Raw genomic sequence first — 23,400 nt, forward strand, 5'->3', positions numbered from 1 at the left:
CATTGAGAGCTTCTTGAGCAAATTTTCAGGGATGATCTAGGAGTACCTGGGCACATTTCATGAGACGCTACTGTGCAGTAGCAAGAAGCTACTGTTCAATAGGCCTGTGCGAGTCGGCAGCGATCCTATTCAGCTTTGGATCTGGCCACTTTGGATGGCCACAATCTGATCCGGAGCTCCGGACCAGGTTTCCGCCTCCATCTGGCCGAAGCTTTGGAGCTGCCTCGGAGGTCCGGCCATAGGGTATAATGGGGAAATCAATGAAATAGCTATAACTTTCTTGTTTTTTGTCCAATTTAGATTAAACTTGCAGGGATGGTAGCTTCTGCTAAGAGCATGGAACCTGCCAAGTTTCAAGAAGATTGGTGCAGGGGTTTGGGAAGAACTGTACCCCAAATTCTTGAAAGCCAAACTCATGTCACGGCTGTGTGTTACACGGGGGGTCAAGACTGCAGGGGTGGTAGCTCTTACTGAGGCCACAAAGCCTGCCAAGTTTCAAGGCGATCGGAGCAGGGGTTTGGGGGGAACTGTACCCCAAATTCTTGAAAGCCAAACTCATGTCACGGCTGTGTGTTACACGGGGGGTCAAGACTGCAGGGGTGGTAGCTCTTACTGAGGCCACAAAGCCTGCCAAGTTTCAAGGCGATCGGAGCAGGGGTTTGGGGGAAACTGCACCTCAAGCTGTGGACAAGCAAAACTCGTGCCATGGGTGACACTGCATGTGTTAAGGTGCAATGGGGTGACAGCTGCAGGGATGGTGGCCCCTGCTGTGATGCCTGCCAGCTGTGGAGGAGATTGGTGCAGGGGGTTCTGGGGCCCTGCATCTCTAGCTGCTGGCAGGCAAAACTGGTGCCAAGACTGTGTCTGTCTTGGGGGAGTTGACTGTCTGTATTGAGCCTTTCCTCTCCTTAGCCTGGTTTTGTAGGTGCTAAGTGATGCTTGTTAAGTGGTTATGTAGTAGCTAGGTCCTGTGTATTGAGCTGGTCCCCGAGTGAATCATGATTGATTGATTGGTAACTGAGAACACAGCAGCTCCCCTCCCCCAAGACAGACAGAGTTAGTCCCACAAGCACCCATGGCACCAGTTTTGCTTGCCCGCAGCTTGAGGGCCAGTTCCCCCCAAACCCCTGCACCCACCTTCTTAAAACTTGTCAGGATTTATGGCCTCAGCAAGAGCTACCAGCCCTGCAGTTTTGACCCCCCTATGCTGTAACTCGTAGACGTGACAGGAGTTTTGATTTCAAGAATTGGTGGAAGCTGCTCCAAAACCCCTGCACTGATCTTCTTGAAACTTGGCAGGCTTTGTGGTCTCAGCATAAGCTACCACTCCTGCAGTTTTCACTCCACTATGTTATAACTCCTAGATGTGAAATGAGTTTTGCTTTCAAGAATTTGGGGTGCTGTTCCCCCCAAACCCCTGTACCGATCTTCTTGAAACTTGGCAGACTTCATCCTCTCTGCAGAGTCTATCACCCCTGAAAGTTTCATACAAATCAGACAAAAAAACAACAAAGTTATAGGTATTTTATTGTTTCCCCATTATACCCTATGGCTGGATCTTGGAGGAGGCTCCAAAGTGCTATGGGAGGCACCGCCTCGACCCGGATGTGCTGCTCCAACCCCGAAGTGTCTGAAGCTTCTCCAGGTCCGAAGCTCTGTCCGAAGCCTCACACAGCCCTACTGTTCAATAGCTCATTGCTACCGCGCAGTAGCATTGCCAGGCACCACTGTCAGTGTGATGTGATGCTACTATGCAGTAGCATTGGAAACAATGTGGGGACGGTACTGCACAGTAACGCCGGTTACGGCATGGTCGTTTAGTACTTATGCAAGTCCGCCGCTTGTGTAGATGTGGCCCCTATGCCTATGCTCTACAATGGGTATTTTCTGTGCTTCTGGGCTTTGCTGGTTGCTGTACAGGGCTGGGAAGGAATATTTCCTCTGCACAGGCAACATCTCGTGTAGACATGGCCAATGAGACTTAAACCTGGAGGTTCCTGACTAGGGAGTCTTGCCCTTCTGCTCAGGGTCAGACCAATTGACATATTTGAGCTCCTGAAGGAATTTTATTCCATGGTCAGATGTAACATGTTTTTTTTTGCCTTCCTCTGTAGTGAGGGATGTGGGTCTTCCTTGGGTCTATATTTTGACAACCTTTGCAGCAGCAGAACATTGGCTGCCATGGTCCCTGTGCTTTATGTCTGGCAGATCAGGGTGTTGTCTTGTGTTGGATGACCGTGTAGTTTTGCTAAACGGTTAGACAATGGATTTGTATAGGATGGTTTGGACAGGGATGATCCTGCCTCAGCAGAGTGTTGGACTACACAGACGTTCCTTTCAGTCCTACTGTTCTATGATTCTGTGATTCTAGGTAAAAACCTGACCCGACTTAAAGTCAATGGGAGTTGAGTGTTTGACTCACTGAGGTGAGGATTTTTCCAATGGGTATTCCTTAACTGAAGGCCATGTGGTAGTTTACACCAAGAAGGTAAGTTTTGTTTTTAATTTTTTTATTATTATTAAACTAGCAGTTAAGGGAAAACTTTTTGTTTGGATAAAAAACATTTCCTGTAGGGGTTTTGTTAAAACTAAACCATCCCCCTTGACATATGTGATGAGAACAACAGCAGCAACAAAGAAATAACTATGCTACATTAGTAGTTGAATTGCATAAATCAACCATTCCCAGTGTGGGAGTTATGACCCCAATTGGGGTCATAGCACTCAGTGAATGGGTTTGCAATCCTCACAAATTCAGCTGTAATGGTCAGGCATATACCAAAAGTGGAAAAGATTGGGAACCACTGGCATTAATAGTGGAAAAATAAAGGAGTGTCTTTCTTGTAATCAATGCTTATCCAAATAGCTCTAAAGAAAGACTCTCATATAGTCCTAACCACAGCAGATTTTAAAACACTAGATTCCCAGATGGAGAGCACCTTTCTGGCTTCTGAGAATAATTGCATTGCTTAGAAAGAGGTCCCACATTGCAGAACAGGCTATCTCACAAAGGATTCAAAAGAGAGTTCTTTATAGGTTAGACTCTTCAGGGGTAGTGTCCCATATGTCTCAAAGTCAAAGGTCCAGCCAGCCCTAGCACAATTAAGTCATACCAATTTCTATGGCCAGCAGCACACACTGGTTGCTACTGCTAGTTCCATGTCTGGCTGCCTTTGACTCTTCAGTCAAATGATGCAGCTAGATTGATTGGGACTAGCCTTCAGCAGGAGTCCAGAGCAAGGCTTGAGTTTATGTTTCGGAAGCCACAGTGAGATGCCTTAACGGCCAGCTACTGCCTCCAAATTTCTCCATTCTGAGGGGAGCACTGGGAAACATTCTATGAGCTATATCTCACACTTCACTGAGCCTTTTATCTTCTTCCTGTTATTTCTCTGGGAAGATACCACGATAAAGGTAAATTCATTATAATAACTATTTATGAATATATGATACACCACTGTACTAAAACAACCATAAACAGATCCAGAATTTTGAAAAGGGGCGTGCAGGAGCAGTGATCAGTGGCATATGGGTGGCTGCTTCCCTGGGCTCTCAGACTTCTCTGTCCCCCCACCTCCCCTTCCCACACTGGGGTGGGTAGACTGCACCATGGGTACAGCAGCCAGGGACTTTTTAAAGTTCCTGACTCAAGTAAGAATCTCCCCTTCCACCCCAGCTCTTGGCATCCCCACCCTTCCTTTTTGTGCTCAGTGGCACAACTCCTCTCTTCCTCTCCCATTCCCTGCTTGCCCTCTCTAATTATGCTCCAGGATGCAGGAAGGGGAAACTTGGCCACCACTGCCATTGTTTCAGCTACTCCTCCCCTGCTCCAGCCAGGGCTCCAAGAAACAGCTGTGTGGGGAACCAGGCTCAGTTGGGGATAGCATATGTAGACCCATTATTTACTTTTCAGTTTACCTGAAAACTTAGATTGGGATTGAGATCCCGAATTATAAATACAATACGTACATACTGGTTGCATCTACACATGTGCCCGACTGCGCAGATGTTACTGCGCAGTCATTTAGTACTTGCTAAAGCAAATACTAAAGCAAGTACTAAATAACTGCACAATAATCACTGGTACTGTGCAGTCCCAGTGCCACATGGGTCATTTCTGACCCTACTGCACTGTAGCAACAAGCTACTGCTCAGTAGCTTGTTGCTACTACACAGTAGCAGTGGCATCACAGTTTGAGCCCGCCAGTGATTGCCATAGCTCATCACTACAGCAACACAGCACCTTCTACAGGCATGCCCAAGGAGTAGTAGAAGGAGGAACCGTCAGTCCTTCTGAATCATGATGCATGCATGAAAGGTCACCCAGGCAGGAGTATAAAGGAGTAGAGGCTGCCATGACCTTCCATCCCCACTATAGACAGAATCCAAAGGCTAGACAGTCTATACATTCAGTGCCTCAATGGCTGTAGTTGTATACAGGGCCCAGGTCTTCTACTTGACAGACAAGAATTCTACCACCAAACCACAGGGAACTCCATACAGAAATAAATGAATGAATAAATAATTAAATACATAATTTGCCTAAAGGCCACTTGAGTCCATGAGGTGCATAGGAGGTGGGATGCTATAATGCAGGGGCAGACAATTATTTTGGGTGGAGGGCCGCTTACCCAATTTTGGCAGGCTGTCGAGAGCCACATGGGTAGCCCCACCCCTTGACAGGTGCTCCACCCCTTGACAGGTGCCCCACCCCTGATCACCATCTTGGGACCAACATCCCAATGTCTTGGGACCAATGTCCCAGGGCCAGCACCGGTGGGGCCCAGAGCGGGGCACAGGCCAGCAGGGGTCTGTGGAGCTGGGCTGGGCTGCACCAGCAGGGAGAGGGGGCAGCTGGCCCAGCTCCATAGAGCCCCTGCCAGCTGGGACCCCACGTTCCTGCCACCCTGCTCTCGGCCCCACCGGCACTAGCCCCGGGACACCAGTCTTGGCCCTGTGCTCCCAATGACTTCCCGCCCGCTCACACCCAGTGCCCCCCAGCCCTGCAGTACAGGCAGGGGGCAGCGCAAAGCCCCGACAGCAGGGAAGAAGCTGGTACTGAGCGTGGGGAAAAGCAGCCCCTCGCCTGCCCCATGGTGGCACCCTGAACTGGAGGCACTCACAGCCCATGTGGGGCTGTCTGGAGCAGGCAGAGGCAGCCTCCTGCAGGCTGCAGGTGGCTGCAGTGCAGGGTGCCGGGCATGGGGTGGGCAAGGGGCCACTTTTCCCCACGCTCAGGACCAGCTTGTAGCCCGCCCCTCTGCCAGCCTGGGGGGGGAGGGGAGAAAGCAGCCCCTTCCCACCCCATGCCTGCTGCCCCGCACTGCAGCCACTCGCAGCCTGCCTGGGGCTGCCTGTGCCTGCTCTGGACAGCCCCATGTGGGCTGCGAGCACCTGCAGTGTGGGGCACGGGGCGTGGGGTGGGGGAGAGGCCACTTTCACTCTTCCCCGCACTCTTTTCTTGCCTGGGGTCCCCCTTACCTGAGCTTAGCCACGTGCTCCCAGCCCAGAAACTGTGGCCGGGGCTTCCGGCTGGGGGGCAGGGGCGGGGCCGGGCAGGCCCTGCTGTTGTGGAAGCCCGCCAGGCTTACCCTGGGTCCTACTGGGTCATTTTTGATAGGAACCAAGGGCATAGAAATATTAATTTTCCACATTTTTTTAGGGGCCCCATGGGCTGGATAAAATGGCCTCGCAGCTGGATTTGGCATAGGCAACATCTGCCCACCCCTGTTATAATGTATACATCTCACCTCCCCCATTTTCCTTTAGGGAAAGATCCAAATACAAAAAAGGCACTCCCCCCTGCACCCCCGCACTTTTTTCACAGATTTATTTTTGGTATTGCTTTTCATAGATTTTTTTCAAATACATGATACAGATCCTATAAAACTGAGCACTGTCATGTATAAAGTGTGGACATAAATATGGCCAATCAACGAATATACAGAATCATACTTGAAAAGTATTCATCTGATTATGTTCACGAAAACGCATAAGAAAAAAAATCACCTCTCCAAATCCACTACAACAGCCAACAGAGGAAATTTTCTATATCGTGCTCTATAGAATTTCTTCATCTATTGCATGAGCTACAGCTAATATGGGTTAAATTTAGCCTTTGCAAACAAAGATTCTACAAAGCCTCATTGCTGCTTAGCAATCACACAGACATTAAATCTTACTGCAAATAGGAAAAATGCCTCTTTTCAACATTGCAGCTGCAGATGTTCAACAGAAGCAAGTTGGACTTCACAAATGCTCCCAGTTTGGCATTAGGAAAGCTGATTTTTTTACTGTGTACTGCATAGCCACCAGAGCTGGGAGAGTTTTGCAAAATGACTTCCACAAATATTTGCTCCAGTTTTTAAATATGTTAAAGTACAGCCATACTCATGGCCCCTCTATATCTGATTTCCCTTAACAGTCATGAGATCAACTACTGAGAGTTTTTATTACTTTAAAACTTTGATTCCCATGGTCTATAATATTTTACTCGTTTTCCTTTTCCTTTTCTGAATTGGCAACTCCACACCTTAACCCTTCAGTTCAGTTGTTTCTTCATAGTAAAGTATTAACTAGCTAAAACAATTCTTTAGAAACAAGTTTATCACTAAGAGGGATGGACAGTCACAGATTTCAGTAAGTCCTCTTCTCAACCAGCATTGTTTGTCATGCTACCTCAATATTTGGGTTCAGTTCTGCAATGCTCTTTATTTGAAGTACAGTCATACACAATGCAGAGCTCCTTAAATTAGCTGTTAACTTCCACTGATGACTAAAACTCCAGAGAGAGACAAAGATGCTCAGCATGAAAGCAGGATTTGGACCTTGATTATGAAGCTCTTATTTGTGTGAAATGGACAGGACCACTCTTTTAGGTAAAGACTGTAGTATCAGCCTTTCAAATTATTCATGATTTTGGAGGCAGTTAAAAGGTTCTATAAGGCTTTTATTTCTTATGGGTATTCAGTGGTGCTCATCTGTATGATCTTGTTTCTCTCATCTCAGGGAGGTTTTGTAAGATTTGCCTCAGAGAAGATCGGGCAATGGCATAAGACTCTGAGGGGAAAACTGCAAGTGAACAAATCAGTTTCTTAACAATTGTCTTCAAACATTCGTATGCTGCATACAAGTCTCTGTCAAATTGCCATCCCTGCCCTTGTAAGGCCATGTGACTGCAGATGTTTCGAAACTCAATGCTATCCTAGAAGCAAAAAGAAAAGGAAAATGAGTGAAAAATAATGTCCCCACCCAGTGACAAAGACCTGACTGGCAGAGGCGCAGCAGGGTGACTTCATGCCTGGGGTAGCCATGACATATGAGGCAGCACCAGGCTAGAGCAGTGCCAACTGCAGTGGTGTGGACCCCCCTCCCCACAGCAGCACTACTTGTGACTGGCTCAGGAATCACAGGAGCAGTCAGTGTGAGCCACAGCACCACAACCTCATATACATCCTTCAGTCAATTGTGGCAGACTCCAGTTCAAAAGAAAAGCCTGAAGTATGTTACTTGGCACAGACAGAGAAAGATAGTGCATATTTGGCTTTGTTCATGATTGCAGGAAACGCACGCTCAATACATCCAGTGAAAAAAGAATAAAATGTTCACAACATTTTTTGCAAGAGTCAGAAGTGAACAGCCGCTTGTGGCTTGAGAGCTGTGGTCTCTTTATCACTGTGCTTGTCAATATTGCCACACTTTTCTACATAGAAACCTTTATGGCATCCCCCCAGTTCAGTGAGAACTGTCCTACATTCTGAGATGCATGCAAGGTGGTGGTTACACAATGCTGTGCATAATGTGAAACATGGGGTCTCATTCACCTACCCACTTTTAAAGGTCAGTAGGCTCCTCTGAACTCTGGTAACTTATTTTATGAAGTCTGTTCTTAATCTTATTTTTGGTATCCAACCTCAGTGCCTTAAATATTGAACATTTGTTTTAAAAAATGACATCAGGATTCTGTGTTCCCAGCACACAGAAGGCCTACAGGCTTCAGTGCGAACTACTGTCATAATATTAATAAAGGTGATCTGCAAACCAAACATGGAAGGTGAGTTAACAGTGAAAACTGCAATGTCTAGTTTCCCCAATCAGTTAGGCTTGGCATTCAGCAAAAATATAGCTATAAACTAACTGCTTATAGCTATAAACTAACTGGTTTTAGGCCGCAAGAAATTGAGTAGCAGCTGTTGCAGAGCTGCTGTAGTTGTGTAGAAACTACTGCTTTGCGTAGAAACTACTGTTTTGGGCTGCCTCTCGGAAGCAGGATCCTAGATGGGTCATAATTTTTTCATGTGAATTTGCAAAGTTTCCTTTTCTAAAATTATTTTAATTTTCCCTTTGAAGCTTACCTTTCAAATCCTGCTCTATAAGGCTTCCTGAGGTATAAAATCCTTACTCAAGTATATTAAAAGGTCAAAAAAATTGCACTAAGCAAGCAAACTAGCCTTGCTAGCTTTTCCAGGTGTCCTGCACATGGGAACTTGAGGATACAGGACAGAGAATTAAAACCTGGCTTATCTCCCTCCTTTCAGCAAAACTGGATACTAACTAACAGATGTAAATGGAAAAGTTTCCATATTAAAAATCCCTTCTGCTTTCAGTTCAGAACAATGGACTCTTGTGAAGTAAGGTGATAGAGAGTAATAGCTCAAGTGGTTCATAGGCCTCTAACAGAAACAAGCACAAATATTTGCAATGATTTAATTTAAAGTGTTTTCAATTTCAGTGCAGAAGCCTATCCTCCCTGCAGCTTTCGTTTGTCAAGAGCCATATGTTTAGACAGATGAGTTAATATCCCACATGGTACTGATAGAGCTTCACCAGAATAAAAACTGCATGGCCCACTAGTTCTAAAGCTCTTAAAACTAGGGCTTGAAATTTGCTACCATTCTTTGAGTGTTTTAGAGGCTTGTTACTTAATATTATGCTGAATCTTTAGCCTGTTTCAAATTACCCAACTTTTATGTTTTGAACACTAATGTAAATGTAATATTAACTACCAAGTGTCATTTAGTTTATGCTGATTCTACCTTTAACAAGTTTTGCTTAAAGAATATATTTTTAGAAGAATATATATATTTTTAAATTCTGGGACATTAATTTGACAAATCAAGTAAACCTTCATACAGTCAAGACACTTGTTCTATTTCTTCAGCATGCCCAAGAGTTTGAGTTTTGGTGTTTTGTTAAGAGGCTGGAATTTAGAAGTTCATAAGTTCCAGTCTCAACCTATTAAAGACACAATAACTAAGTCAACTCTAGGATATTTTTACCCAAAGCTTCCCATGGTGGCTACTACTGAAGGCAAGGGTGGTTCACCAGCATATTAACAATCATATTGTGTGGAAGTACTGAGAGCAAGTTTAGATGTCACAGGCACTTCTACACGTGCTTGGGGAATGGGGGGTGGTGCTTTAATTAGAGTGGCTCCAAGAGCCGCTTTAGTTAAAGCGCTGCTGCGTCTTATGTATCAGCGTGCCTGTACTTAAAATGGTGGCAGGGGCTCTTGAACTAAAGCTTGTTCGACAAGCTTTAGATCAAGTGCCCCCACTGCCATTTTTAAGCACAGGGACACTGATACACAAGCCACAGGAGGCTGCTGCAGTGCAGTAATTGCCACACTCCAGCAGACTCAATTAATCGAGTGTGCTTTGATTCAGTGAAATTCCAGTGCATAAGAGCAGCCTCCATACTCATGTATAGGTGCCCCAGACCAGTTGAAATAATCAGCTACCAGCAACTTCTATCATGGCTGCAGTCACAGGTAGAAACGTATCAGTGGTAGGAATAATGGGAAATCATGGACTGTATCCTACCATAGACAAGTCATCCTGCAGTTTCAGGGAAATTGTTTACTACACTCACCCAAATCCAAGATGACATTGAACTTAAGATGACCCCCAATACTTAGCTTCTATACATTGGAAGGTGCTATTATTTTCCATTTATAAAACCTAATTAGTGGAAAGTCTTAAATTTGTCCTCCCCACTGCTGTGGCAGGGAAAGCAGTGGCAGGGCATAAGGGGACAGACCCCTGTCCCCTTGCCACCACCCCGTGCCTGCCTCCCTGCTGTCTGTCCCTCTCCCAATGTGTACACCCTTTTCACTACCCCCTGCCCTCCATCACATGCCCCCCTGCTGCCTCCTCCTGCCCCTACGACCTCGTGCCCATCCATGTGTCTGTGCCTGCCCCTCTGTCGCCTGTAACCCCTGCCACTTGCCCTTCAGCTCCTCGCCCAACTGCCACATACTCCCTTGCTTGCCCCATGCCTGTGCCTGCTCCCTTGCTGCCTGCCCCAAGTGCCTCTCCCCACAGCTCCCACCACTTGTGCCCCCCTTCCACCTGTTCACCCCTCTGGTGTTTACCCTCACCTACTGCCTGCTCTCCCTCCACTCCCTGTTTCCCCCCTTTGTCTGCACCCTTGCACCCACCACTTACCTTCTGTGGAGTCTCTAGCTCTGACTGTGGCAGGGAAAGCAGTGGTGGGGGACAGAGGATCCAGACCCCTTCCTGTTGTCCTCTCTGCCACTTTCCCTGCTATATGTGTTTGCCCCCTGCCAGATGTCCCCCCAGTGCCTGACCCTCTTCTGTGTGCCCCCCTGACACCTGTGTTTGCCCCCTACCATCTGCTCCCCTGCCACTTGCCCCTTGCCCCCTTTCCCATCCCCCATGTGCCCTCTGCCGCCCACTCCTTGTCTCCCTGTGCCTGCCCCACCCCCTGCCACCTTTCCTCCCACTCCCCGCTCTCCCTGCTGTTTGCACTCCTCCTGCATTATGACGGAGGAAAAACCTTATCATTTTCAAGTAAATACAATATACCAACTGCACTGACATTTTTATCACATTTAAGTGAAAGAAAATACCTGAACTCAATAAGACTAGCTTATAACATAAACTGGTTCAGTCTTGTCTCCCCAGACCAATGAATCTCAACAAGGGTGCCGCAGTGCCCTGGGGTGCCAGAAGATTCAGACTGGAATCCATCATAGTGTCAAAAACATGCTAACCTGTTGGGGTCTCTGAGTTCTTTTCAACAGAAGAATTGTTCTATAATTTTCCATAATCAAAAAGTCAGTGAAAGTTAAGAGCTGTCATTTTCCAAGGGGTGCCTTGAGTACAAACAGGTTGTGAATCACTGATCTAAGCTGCAAGCTTTTTGCAGCAATGGTCTCTCACTAACTACTTGTACAGTGCCAAGTACAACGGGTCTTTGCAGAGTTGGGGTCTGTAGATTATCTTGTAAAATAAATCAAAACAACCATGTTCTGTTCTTGAAAAGAACCCCAGCTGAAGCAAAGTGTACGGATGTTTTTATCATTTGGACTGCTCTTAACCACCTGGCCAAGTCTAGTCTGTATTGTGAGATGGCTGAGGAGTCACTGTGCTAAATCACTGTGCTTTTAAACACAGTTAAAATAAGTAGGGTGGATAGTACCTTCAATCTCCATGCCTGAGTCTGTCCATCTGTAAAATACAGATAAGTATTAACTCACAAGAATGTTGAGAAAATTAGCTGTTTTAAGGCAGTTTTGAAATCTAAAGGAGTGTAGAATTGCTAAGTAATAACATTAATTTTCAGAGAACCAAAACTTGTGATTTAGAAACCTATTTATCTACTCCTTTGAAAAGACCATTTTACATTTATAAAAAGTGTCACAATAACAGCAGTGGAAACCTAAGCCTTCTATTTGAGAATTGAGCAAGTTTCCCTGCCAATGTGTCTCCACTTCTTCTGAGATGAACTTAAGAGCTAGTTAAGTTCCCATGTCCATTCAGCTATAGTGTTTCAAAACATTTATATTTGGAAAGACTTTTGTATACTGTTTCCTGTGAGTCACATCACAAAGAATTTCTGGCTATTAATAATTTCTTGTGAAGTTGTTGTTTATGTGAATGAAACAACAGCGGTCATTTTGTGGTTTACCATCGTAAAGCCTCTTTTTAACATTGCCAGCACCCCTTCTTCACAAAGAGTGAAGAAATGGTTAATACAGTGTAACTACATGGGCATATTACCGCCAATTTAGAAACATTTCCCCATTCTATTAGAAATCACACCAAAAAGTGTTTATTTGAGGGTGTTTAAAAAACTTTCTGTTTAAATTACCCCTATTGAAATTTACGAAGAATTTTACATTAAAACTAAAAGTGAAAACATTTGCCAGTAGTAGTTCTTCTTCTTAGTTATTGTAAGAAAAGGAACATCTATGCTATTAAATCCAGGAATATTTTTATGATCTAATTAATGGTAGAAAAAACGTGTGTTTGCTAATTGGCATAATCTGCGGTTGCAGATAAAGCTTCTGATGAAAATTGGGTAGCCATCACCATTGGCATTAGCCCAGGTTGTATACCTGTGTATTTAGAACCGTCATACATGGTCTATTGGAGACCTCGTCATTTGTGTAGGGAGAGACAACCTTCTAAATCACCAAACTGCCACTATTTTTTTTAGTTTAAAAATACATTATTATGGCAATTGTACTTAGAAAAAATGATGATTGTATTTAGAAAAAATGATGATAATCATGGGCATTTATAACTTGCTCTGGAAGTGGAAGGAGGGGTGGGCTTTAATTAGATCAGCTCTGAAAGTTACTCTAATTAAAGCACCCAAAGTGTCTCGTATCAGCGTTCCCACGCTTCAAAATGGCTACAGGGGCAAGTTATCTAAAGTTTGTTGAATGAGCTTTAGTTAAAGTGCTGCCACCACCATTTGGAAGTGCAGGGATGCTAATACATGAGACCCTGGAGGCTGCTGGAGCATGAAATGACCACTCTCCAGCAGACTTGGTACTGTGATGCACTGTAATTACAGCATGTCGGAGCGGTCTCCCTGCTCTTGTATATGAGTAAAAAATACTGGGCTTTTGTTATTGTCTCAAGGCTGTGGGCATTTTCTGAGTGATTGGATTGGCATTACAGAATTCTTCAAAGACCATAACTACAAGAATTAGCTGGCTTGCTCAGCATTTGTCAGTACAAACTAACATTTTTAATTCTCCAGTTTAAATCTGGATTACAGAATAATAATATCTGATGTTATTCTACAAGTTGGATGTTGAATGAACTATGTGAACATTTAGTTTCAGTTCAGTTTCCTATGGCTCAGTCACAGAAGAGTGGGAAAAATCACCGATACTGGCACCACTGTTGACAATCTTGGTAAAGGGACAATGGCACCAAGGTTGTAAAGAAATCCACATGGGCAGGGCCTTTTGGCAATTACCAAGGAAGACAGCAAGCCAGATTCTCACCAGGTGTATTCTAATATTATAAAAGCCTAAGTCTGTCAGTCTGTCTGTCTGTAGCGCTTTATTTGCACTCTGGCTGACAAACAGGCAATCAGAGTGCAGACAAGTGTTTGAACAGGAGCTGGCGGCAGTGGAGCACTGCCATGATGGTGGAGACACAAGGGATGGGGGGTGAGGCTTGCGCAGCTTGCCTTGCCCCTTGTCCTGCTCCCTACAGGTAGTAATGATGGAGTGGGGTGGGGGGGACAAGGCCACCAGAGCTGGCCTTGCCCCTCCCCCTTATTCCTTGCACCTGATGGCGGCTGTGGCGTGGGGGGGACCAGGGTCAAGATACCATGGGGGAAGTGAAGCCACCGGCTCTGGCCTCAGCCTGCTCCTCCTCCCTTCTGTTGTCTCTGCCTACAGGGCCAAGGCGGTGACAACGGGGGGAGGAGTGGGCCCAATGTGGGTTGGGGGAATAGTGGGCAAGCTGTGAGCTGTGGTGGTGGTGGTGTGGGGAGGGAAGGAGTGGGCCTGGGCGCAATGCAGGCCAGGAGGATGACCAAGCCTGGGCCAGGGGAGAAGCCAGCCTGCCATGGTGGTGATGGGGGAGCAGTGGGCCTGGGTCTGAGCCAGGGGAGAAGCTGGCTGCTGCGGTGGTGGGGGAAGAGCAGAGGGCCTAGGCCAATATGGCTCAACGTGGCAGTGGCGGGGGGAAGAGAGGAGCAAGCCTCCTGCCCCCCTTGGGCCTGGACCCACTCCTCCCTCACCCCCGCCCTCCCCTACATCGGGTCCAAGCCCATTCCTCCCGTTCCCCCCTTGCTGAAAGGTCAGCCCGGGCCCATTACTCCCCCCACTGCGGCAGCCCAGCTTTTCCCTACCCTCGGCCTCACTCCTTCCCCATTGCAGTGGGGAAGGGGGGAGCAAGTCTGGACCCCAAGCAGCATGAGGTAAAGGGAGAGTGGGCCTGTATGGGAGTGGGCACAGGGCTCCATCCCAGCATGCTCCCCCCCATCATTCCTGACAGGCAACTGGCTAGTGCTACTATATTTCCATTGATTTAGAAAGAGCTTCGCCAGTTTGTATTAGTTGAGGACACTGGCAATGCATAGGGGCTGAACGCAGGTGCACGTGCACTCCCTGAGTCTGGCAATGGTGTTTGAGAGTGGTCCGTGATTGCCACTGGCTACTGCCGATGCTGCCAGTGGCATCTGTAGGTGGTTGCCGACTGCCAGTCAGTGATCAACCCCTCTCCCGGCCACCAACAGCACCGTGGCCACCTGCGGGAGCTCCCCACTTGCTGCCACCATGCTCCCACCACCAACAGTTCCACTGCCACCTGCAGGAGTTTGCTGTGCCCCCCAGTCTCCGGGGGCATGCAGACTTCATGGTTGAGGATCTAGCACAACGTGACAAGGTGCAGGTATGAGAGTCCATTCACATGGATTTATTTTGTTAGGAACAGGGTGCCTGTAAATACAGTGTGTAATTACAGTGTGTCAGAGCAGACTCAATTAATTGAGACTGCTGGAGTGTGCTAATTAGCATGTTCCAGCAGCCTTAGCATCTCTTGTATTCAGCATCCCCACACTTCAAAATAGTGGCAGGGGCATTTTAACTAAAGCTCATCCAACAAGCTTTAGTTAAAGTGCTCCCACTGCCATTTTGAAGTATGGGATGCTGAATACATGGGATGCTGTGGACACTTTAATTAGAGTGGCTTCCAAGAGCTATGCTAAATAAAGCGCACCGCACCCCCTGCACCCCTGTCCCTGCTCCAGCACATTTAAAGATGCATATGGAGACTAATCAGGTCTAGAAAAAGAACAGGACTGGGGCATGTTTATGAAGCATCTGGGGGAGCTCACCTTGTCTGGAGGTTTTCTTTAGGCTTATCAATTTGACATCTGTGACGAGCACAATTTAAAAATAAAATAAAATACTATGACTGTTTTGCAAATGTGAAAGCTATTTTAATGTCTTAATATCATTTATATTCCATTTCCAGCTGGCTAAGATCCAACCTATTATACATTTCTGATTTAGTAACACTCTAGTGACCCCTTGGTAACTGCAGCTAAGGAGATGAGACAGGGTGTTATCAGAAAGCAGCAGTAATAAAGTCCTGTACGTGATCATAGCAAAAGTAAGCTATACACTTCTATTTGGGAATCTTTTAATTTTTCTTTCTTGGATATATAAAAAGTGGTGTCCAAAATAAAAAAGCGCCCACTTTTAAAAATGACTGTTCTGATTACCCTAATGTATCAGTAAAACATGGACATTATCATTACAGGTTTATAGAGTCAAAGAATCATAGAATTATAGAATCGTAAGGGACCTGTAAGTTCATCAAGTCTAGTCCCCTGCCATGGGCAGGAAGTTATTGGGCTCAGACAAGCTCAACAAGGTGCCTATCCAGCCTCATCTTGAATACCTCCAAGGAGGGTGACTGCACCACCTCTGCTGTGAGTGTGTTCCAGATTCTGGTAACCCTTACAGAGAAAAAATTATTTCGTATGTCTAGCCTGAATTTACTGTGTATCAGCTTATGCCCATTGGTCTTTGTCCTCCCTTGAGGTGCTTTCCTAAAGAATTGCTCCCCTAGATCTTGATGCTCACTCCTAGCATGCTTGTAGGCAGCTATTAAGTCACCTCTCAGCCTTTTCTTACTCAGACTGAACAGGCCGAGTTCCCGGAGTCTCTGCCCATAGGGCCTATCCTTCATGCACTTAACAATACAGGTGGCCCTTCTTTGTACCCTCTCAAGCTTATCCATGTCCTTCTTGGAGTGTGAAAACTGGACACATTACTCCAGCTGAGGCCTCACCAATGCCAAATACAGAGGGAGGAGTACCTCCCTGGACCTTGGTTGATGCATGCCAGAGTTTTGTTTGCCCTTCTGGCAACCTTATCACACTGTTGGCTCATGTTCATCTTCCAGTCAATCGTGACCCCAGCTCTCATGCTGTGCCAACCAGTGGGCCACCACCTACCATGTAGTTATAACAGTTCTTCCTACTTAAATGAAGGACCTTGCATTTTTCCTTGTTAGACCTCACCTGATTCCATTTTGCCCGTGAATCCAGTCTGTCAAGGTAATCCTGGAGCTTAACTCTATCCTCTGATGTGCCCACATTTCCCCACAGCTTGGTATCATCCGCAAACTTATTCAGTGAGTTTTCCACCCCCTCATCCAAGTTATTAATAAGTATGTTAAAGAGCGCGGGTCCAAGCACCAATCCCTGGGGGATACCACTGGAGGCAGCCCTCCAGGATGAGGCCATCCCATTGATTACAACTCTCTGGGAGTGGCCTCTAAGCCAGTTGTCTACCCACCTCACTGTAGACTGGTCCAGCCCAGTACCCTCCACTTGGTATGAGAGAATCTCATGGGAAATGGAATCAAAGGCTATACTGAAATCTAAGTGAATGATGTCAACCTCATTCCTCATCCAGACCGGTTGTACCTGGTTGTAGAAGGACACTAGGTTTGTCAGGCATGATCTGTCCTTGGCAAAGCTATGATGGTTGCTTCTTAACACCCCATCAGTTACCAGCTTGTAATTGATGGCCTCCTTAACAATATTTTCAAAGATTTTACCCAGGACTGAAGTCAGGCTGACCAATCTGTAGTTTGCAGGGTCATCCTTCTTTCCATATTGGCCCTCTTCCAGTTGTCCAGGACCACTCCTGAGTTCCACAGCTTTTCAAACAACTTGGGCAGTGACACTGCTATAAGCTCAGCCATAGTTTCATAGTTTCATAGTTAGTAGGGTCAGAAGGGACCTGAGCAGATCATCAAGTCCAACCCCCTGCCATGGGCAGGAAAGAGTACTGGGGTCAAATTACCCTGGCAAGGTGCTCATCCAGCCTCATTTTAAAGACCCCCAGGGTAGGAGCCAGCACCACTTTGCTTAGAAGTTGGTTCCAGATCCTAGCCACCCTGACAGTCAAGCAGCACCTCTTGATGTCTAGCCTAAATCTACCCTCTTCCAGCTTGTGACTGTTATTTCTTGTCACTCCTGGTAGTGCTCGGGGGAGCAGGGACTCTCCCAATGCCTGCTGGTCCCCCCGACTAGTTTGTAAACTGCCACTAGATTCCCCCCTCAGCCTTCTTTTGTGGTTCAGGTCCCGTAGCCTCTCCTTGTAGGGCCTGCCCTGCTGACACCTGATCATGTGGGTGGCCCTCCTCTGGACCCTCTCCATGTTGTCCACATCCCTCCCAAAATACGGCACCCAGAACTGGACACAGTACTCCAACTGCAGCCTGATGAGTGTCGCATAGAGGGGGAGTATCACCTCCTTGGATCTGCTTGAGATGCATCTGTGGATGCATGACAAGGTACAATTTGCCTTCCTGACCATGTCCCCACACTGTCGGCCCATGTTCACTTTGGCATCAATATCCTTAACTCCAAGATCCTTTTCTGCCTCTGCACTGACAAGAAGGGAGTTCCCCAGCGTGTAGGTCTACTGCTGGTTCTTCCTCCCCAGGTGCAGTACCCTGCACTTGTCAGTGTTGAAACCCATTCTGTTCTCATCTGTCCACCCCTGTAACCTGTCCCAGTCCGATTGCAGCCTATTCCTCCCTTCTAGCATGCCCACTTCTCCCCGCATCTTAGTGTTATCTACAAATTTGAACAGGGTGCTTTTTACCCCCTTGTCCAAGTCGCTGATGAACATGTTGAACAGTGCAGGCCCAAGGACCGAGCCCTGGGGGACCCCACTGCCCACATCCCTCCGGGTCAAACAAGACCTGTCCACTACCACTCTCTGGGTGCAGCCCTCCAGCCAATTAGTGACCCATCTGACCATGTAGGTATCAACGCCACTGTCTCCTAGTTATTTAATAAGAATGGGGTGAGAGAACCAGTTATTTCAGGACTCTTGGTTGCAGGTCATCTGTCCCAGCAAACTTGAAAACATCCAAGCACTGCAGGAGATCCCTCACCTGTTCAGGACTGACTTAATGTAATTTATTGTCTTCCCATGTTCCCTGAGCCTCTGGTCAGGTGAACAGTCTCCATTTGATTTCAGGAATACCAACACAAAGTATGTATTTAGTCGTTCTGTCCTTCTGTGGGCATTGGCTGTGGACTGCCCCCAAGTATTCAGTAGGGCTCCCACAGTAAATCCCAGTTTCTTCTTGCTCCCTATGTATCTGTAGAAGGACTTTTTGTTATCTTTTATTCCAGTTGCCAGCTTGATTTCCATGCCTGCCTTAGCCTTTCGTGTCTCGTATCTGCAGACCCTGGTGACACAGGTGTATTCCTCTTTGGTTGCTGAGCCATTATTCCATTGTTTATATTCTTCTTCTTTCTTTTTCAATAGCCCCCTAATATTCCTGTTGAGCCAAGCAGATCTCTTGGCTTCTTTCTGGGCCTGCATTGTCTGGAGCTAGCCAAAGCAGTGCTTTCCAGTTTCTGAATTTCTCAGAGAAATGTATGCTTTATGTTCCATAATGCAAGTAGCTTGGATCTTATTTCCACAAACCATGTGTAGCTATATTTTGGGCCATTTTCATAGTAGCCTATGACTTGTTGATCTAGCATGTCTCACAGGCCAGAAAGAAACAGAAGCAGGATAATCAAAAGCATTTTAGAAAACTGGCTGGATTGTTGGGCTTGATGTTTAGTTGGTAGCTGGTGTCAAGTGGGGTGCCCCAAGGGTCAGTCCTGGGGCCAGTTTTGTTCAATGTTTTCATAAACAATCTGGAAGATGGGATGGAGTGCACCCTCAGCAGATTTGCAGATTACCCTAAGATGGGTGGAATAGTATATAGGCTGGAGAGTAGGGCTAGGATTCAAAGAGACCTAGACAAATTGGAAGATTGGTCCAAAAGAAATCTCATGAAGTTCAATAAGGACAAGTGCAAAGTTCTGCACTTAGAACAGAACAATCCCATGCACCAGTAGAGGTTGGGGTCTGACTAGCTAAGCAGCAACTCTGCAGAAAAGAACCTGGCGATTACAGTGGACAATAAGCTGATTATAAACCAACAGTGTGCTCTTCTTGTGAAGAAAACTAACAACATACTGGGCTGTGGGAGTGTTGCCAGCAGATTAAAGGAAGTGATTATTCCCCTCTATTCAGCACTGGTGAGGTCACACCTGGAGTAAGGTGTCCAGTTTTGGGGCCCCCACTACAGAAAGGGTGTGGACAAATTGGGGAGAGTCCAGCAGAGGGCAACAAAAATGATTAGGGGGCTGGGGCACATGAGTTATGAGGACAGGTTGAGGAAACTGGACTTAGTCTGGAGAAGAGAAGACTAAGAGGGGATTTAATAGTAGCCTCCAACTAACTGCAAGGTATTTCCAAAAAGCTAGACTGGAGCTGGACTGTTCTCAGTAGTGGCAGATAACAAAACAAGGTCTCAAGTTGGAGCAAGGGAAGTTTAGGTTAGATATGAGGAAAAACTCTCACCAGGAGGGTAGTAAAACACTGGAACAGGTTATCCTGCTACCCAGAGAGGTTGTAGAATCTCCATCCTTGAAGGTTTTTAAGACCTGAGTAGACAAAGCCTTGGGTGGGATGATCTAGTTAGGGATGGTCCTGCTTTGAGCAGGGGTTGGACTAATGTCCTATGATTCTCTGATTTCTGGATTGCTAAAAGGTGAGATAGAACTGTAGCAAGCAGCGAGAGGGCGCTGTAGCAGGACTAGGATTTGAGAGTGTTTCTGTGCTCAGAGGGTGATTGTTCCTTTGCAGTAGAGGGGAGTGACTGGATGAACACAGTATCAATAGCTGCTTTTTATTTTTAAAGGGTTTTGGGTAACTCATCTCAAAGCCCAGCTTGAGAAGCTTGTTTGTCTAAATTTCCTGTCAAGGTAAACATATAAACTGAATTCTCGGAATCCAACTCAGTTAAAAATTAAATGTCCATCAGCAGTCACTTCCAGCTAAAAAGCCTGGTTATCAGTGATGCAGGGTTTATGGAAACATACCACAGAATATGTGTCACCTAGGCATAAAAATGAATTGAGAAAAAGCCCACTGTTGCACTGGGCTTAATAATGGGCTTTCCTAAAAAAAAAATCTAATCTGACTTCAAGTGCAGTCCTAACATGAGAATCTATATGAAATGATATACCCACTGACATCTAGACATACACTCTCACAGAAGCAAATAGTAAAGTAGCTCTGGGAAGGAAGAGGAAGAACACAGAACCATCTTCAAAATGGATGTAGTTTGTTGAATTAGTATGCTAAGAGGCAGTGCCATTGTTATTATTTATTTATTTTTCATTAGCAGCAATATGGATGTCCTAAAGGAAACTCAGTTACATAAATCCAATAAGCAATTCTCCATTTATTTTTCATTTACACAGAAGTACTAGATCTACCCACTTAGCTGATTTTTATCTTGGCCTTTGCATGTCATGCGAAGCTTTGTGTTTTCTTTCTTTTCCTTCTGACTCCTCCTTAAGTGAATTTAGTTCTGGTGAAAGGTCCTGGCTTAATATCCCTGGAGACTGAAGGAATCTAGGCCAAAATTTTCAGAGATAGCTTCTGATTTTTTTCTGCCTCTGTTTGAAAGCCTTGCTTGTAATAACTTGGGCTTGATTGTTCAGAAGTGTGAACAATTACAGTTGAAATAGGAAGGGGAGAGGGCTTAAGGGGTCAGAATCTGTAAAAATCAGGTCCCTGAAAGTTCTTATTTTGGACACCCAGTATTGAGATACTTAAAAAACATTTCTGAAAATAGTGGCCCTAATTTTTCACTAGCCAGGTATGAATCCACATAGCAACATACATTTGTCTCAAAGAATTGGACTTACTCCTCGAAGAGTCTTTATAGGGAAACAACATCTAGTCACTATGTAACCATGCCAATTCTGAACCTATGTCCTACAAGTAATCAACTTGATCTTCCATTACCAATATCATGAATTGAACAGCATAGATAGTTTTTTTTATAAAATCTTGAGGTAACCTTCCCTTAGATGGGACTCCTTTTGGGGAGGCTGTTCTGAGATGGGGTCATGGCCTATTGCGGGGTGCTTTTGGCGATCCCTGGTAACATAACTGCTGACAGTAACCACCCCTTCTGTCTCTCCTCCAACCTCTCCTGTGAATCACCTCAGGCATGTTCTTTTCCCTGATTGGAAAAAAAGCCACAGAAATGTGATAATATAAGCAATTCCTTCATTTATCAGAAAAAATTAGGACTGCTTCATACATATTCACTGGGGTCCCACATGCTTATATATAAATTGTCATTCTGGAATAATAGCCAGACAGTCTCTCATCCAATGAAAATGAATATTTCACTTATAAGATGTTGTTCCTCCCTTCATTTTTGTTGTCCTGGGCTCTTTGGATATCATTATGGTACTTAGCAATTTAAGGTTTTATACTGAAAATACGAAAGTAGCTTTTGGAAAAGCTCCAAATAATGCCTAATGCCTCATTTAAAGTCTAATTACACCCTATAGCACCAAAAAAATATAATTATTCAACAAAACCCAAAGTGCTTCTGTGATATCTTTTCACCATCTTTTTTTTTTTAATGATGTTTAACCCTAAAACAATTTGGGTAACTGCTTACTACCAAGTCCATGTAAATAAAAAGCTGCAATCAGTACAACAGGTCCCAGTTTATTCCATGATGGTCTAATCAGTACCCATTTGCAGAAAAAGGCCCCAGACAATAAACCTTTGGTTTCACTTACAGGCACGTTTCTTTGGGTAGATATGATATCTTTTATTAGACCAACTGAATAGATGGAAAAAAGAACCTTATCTGCCTATGTCCTTAGACCAACGCAGCTACAACCAACAACCCAGGTCTCATTTACTTACTTTTAAAAGGTCAGAAGAATGATGCTCCTGTAACAGAGGGAACAGGAGAGTCTGTTCCACATTTACAAGCTGGGATGTTAAATCTACTACTCGGGATAACATGCTGTGCAGAGCAATTTCTGTAAGAGTTCGGGGCCTGGATGGGCGCAATAGGGATGAATCTTTTGGCTGGGGCTCAAGAGGCTCAAATCCATTTTCTTCTTCCTCCTCAGGGCTTTGGTTTGTGCCTTTTCTGCTTCCTGCCTGCTTCCAAACCTGGCAAGATGTGTTTGCAAAGGCTGCTTCCTGGTCTTGTCCCATGCCATGTTGAATTGGACTGGGCCTGTCTATGCTGAATAATGGAGCTCGAGAGGCCTGGTCCAAGTGGGCACTGGTATCATCCTTGTCTCCCCACTCCTGCTGCAACAGCTGCAAGGTTTGGAGAGCCACTAGCTGGTGATTGATGGAGACACGTAAAGGGGTTGGTTTGGCCATCAGCTCTCCAGTTTCTGTTCCCCTCCACTGGCCAGGGTGGGATGTTTTAAATGTTGTCTGGCTTCTTCCCCCCCTCCCCCTTTTCCCTTCCCTTCTTTGCTCTTATCTCTTGGCCCATGTGTGTGGCCGCCTGCCTCGCCCCTTCATTCCAGAGTCAATTGTCCTTGAATATTTCAGCACTTGTTAAAAGATCTCCCATTCATTGTGTTTCTTGGACTCAAGCTCTGCAGAGGTTTTTCATGTGCACATTTCAGGCAGGCAGCTCCTGCAGCTGGTTTCCTTTCCTTTCTCAAGAACTAGCAGCAAATATAGGCACTTGTACTTTGTGTGGGTGCTTCAAGTTGTGTTAACTTGTTTCTTTTAGTGTATTTCTCACTAGGTGGTGTAAATCCTTCTGTGATCTCTGCTGGGACAAGTTCTGCCAAGTCTCTCCCATGTGCACCATGGGGGTGGGAAATGAGACTCTGTTTGGAGTCATCTGAAAGCAGTTTTTAAAGTTGAGCAATGAAGGAGTTTACAATGTGTTCAATGAGTAATTTAAAATGAGAGCAGAGCCAGAAGCAAAATCTTAGATCCAAACACATTCCAGCTTTGGGGATGCACAGAATTGGGGCTGAACATCACTGATCAGGCTTAACTCATTATAAAATCACTTTCTTTCATGTTGTCCTGGCCTGACAACCTGAGGCACACAAGGTGAACAAGGGAGAGACTTTTGGAAAAGCAATGTCAGTCCAAGGAGATGTGAAACCTGAGGTGGTGCAGGGTCACTTGGAAGAACTGGATGCCTTTAAGTCAGCAGGCCCGGATGAGCTCCATCCGAGGGTACTGAAGGCACTGGCCGACATCATTGCAGAGCCACTGGCGGGAATATTTGAACG

General features: G+C 45.8%; 1 protein-coding gene across 1 annotated transcript; it reads right to left on the reverse strand.

Annotated features, from left to right (window-relative positions):
* Positions 1-5,736: 5,736 nt before the first annotated feature.
* On the reverse strand, positions 5,737-22,535 carry DLEU7 (deleted in lymphocytic leukemia, 7). The gene is made up of 2 exons (XM_019529603.1): positions 22,046-22,535; positions 5,737-7,204 (listed from the first exon to the last, which is right to left on the reverse strand). The coding sequence occupies exons 1-2, from the start codon at positions 22,517-22,519 to the stop codon at positions 6,977-6,979; spliced, it is 702 nt and encodes a 233-aa protein (XP_019385148.1). The 5' UTR covers positions 22,520-22,535; the 3' UTR covers positions 5,737-6,976.
* Positions 22,536-23,400: the final 865 nt, after the last annotated feature.

The sequence above is a fragment of the Crocodylus porosus genome, unplaced genomic scaffold (assembly GCF_001723895.1).
Source record: "Crocodylus porosus isolate Cpor-Errol unplaced genomic scaffold, CroPor_comp1, whole genome shotgun sequence".
Taxonomy (NCBI): domain Eukaryota; kingdom Metazoa; phylum Chordata; order Crocodylia; family Crocodylidae; genus Crocodylus; species Crocodylus porosus.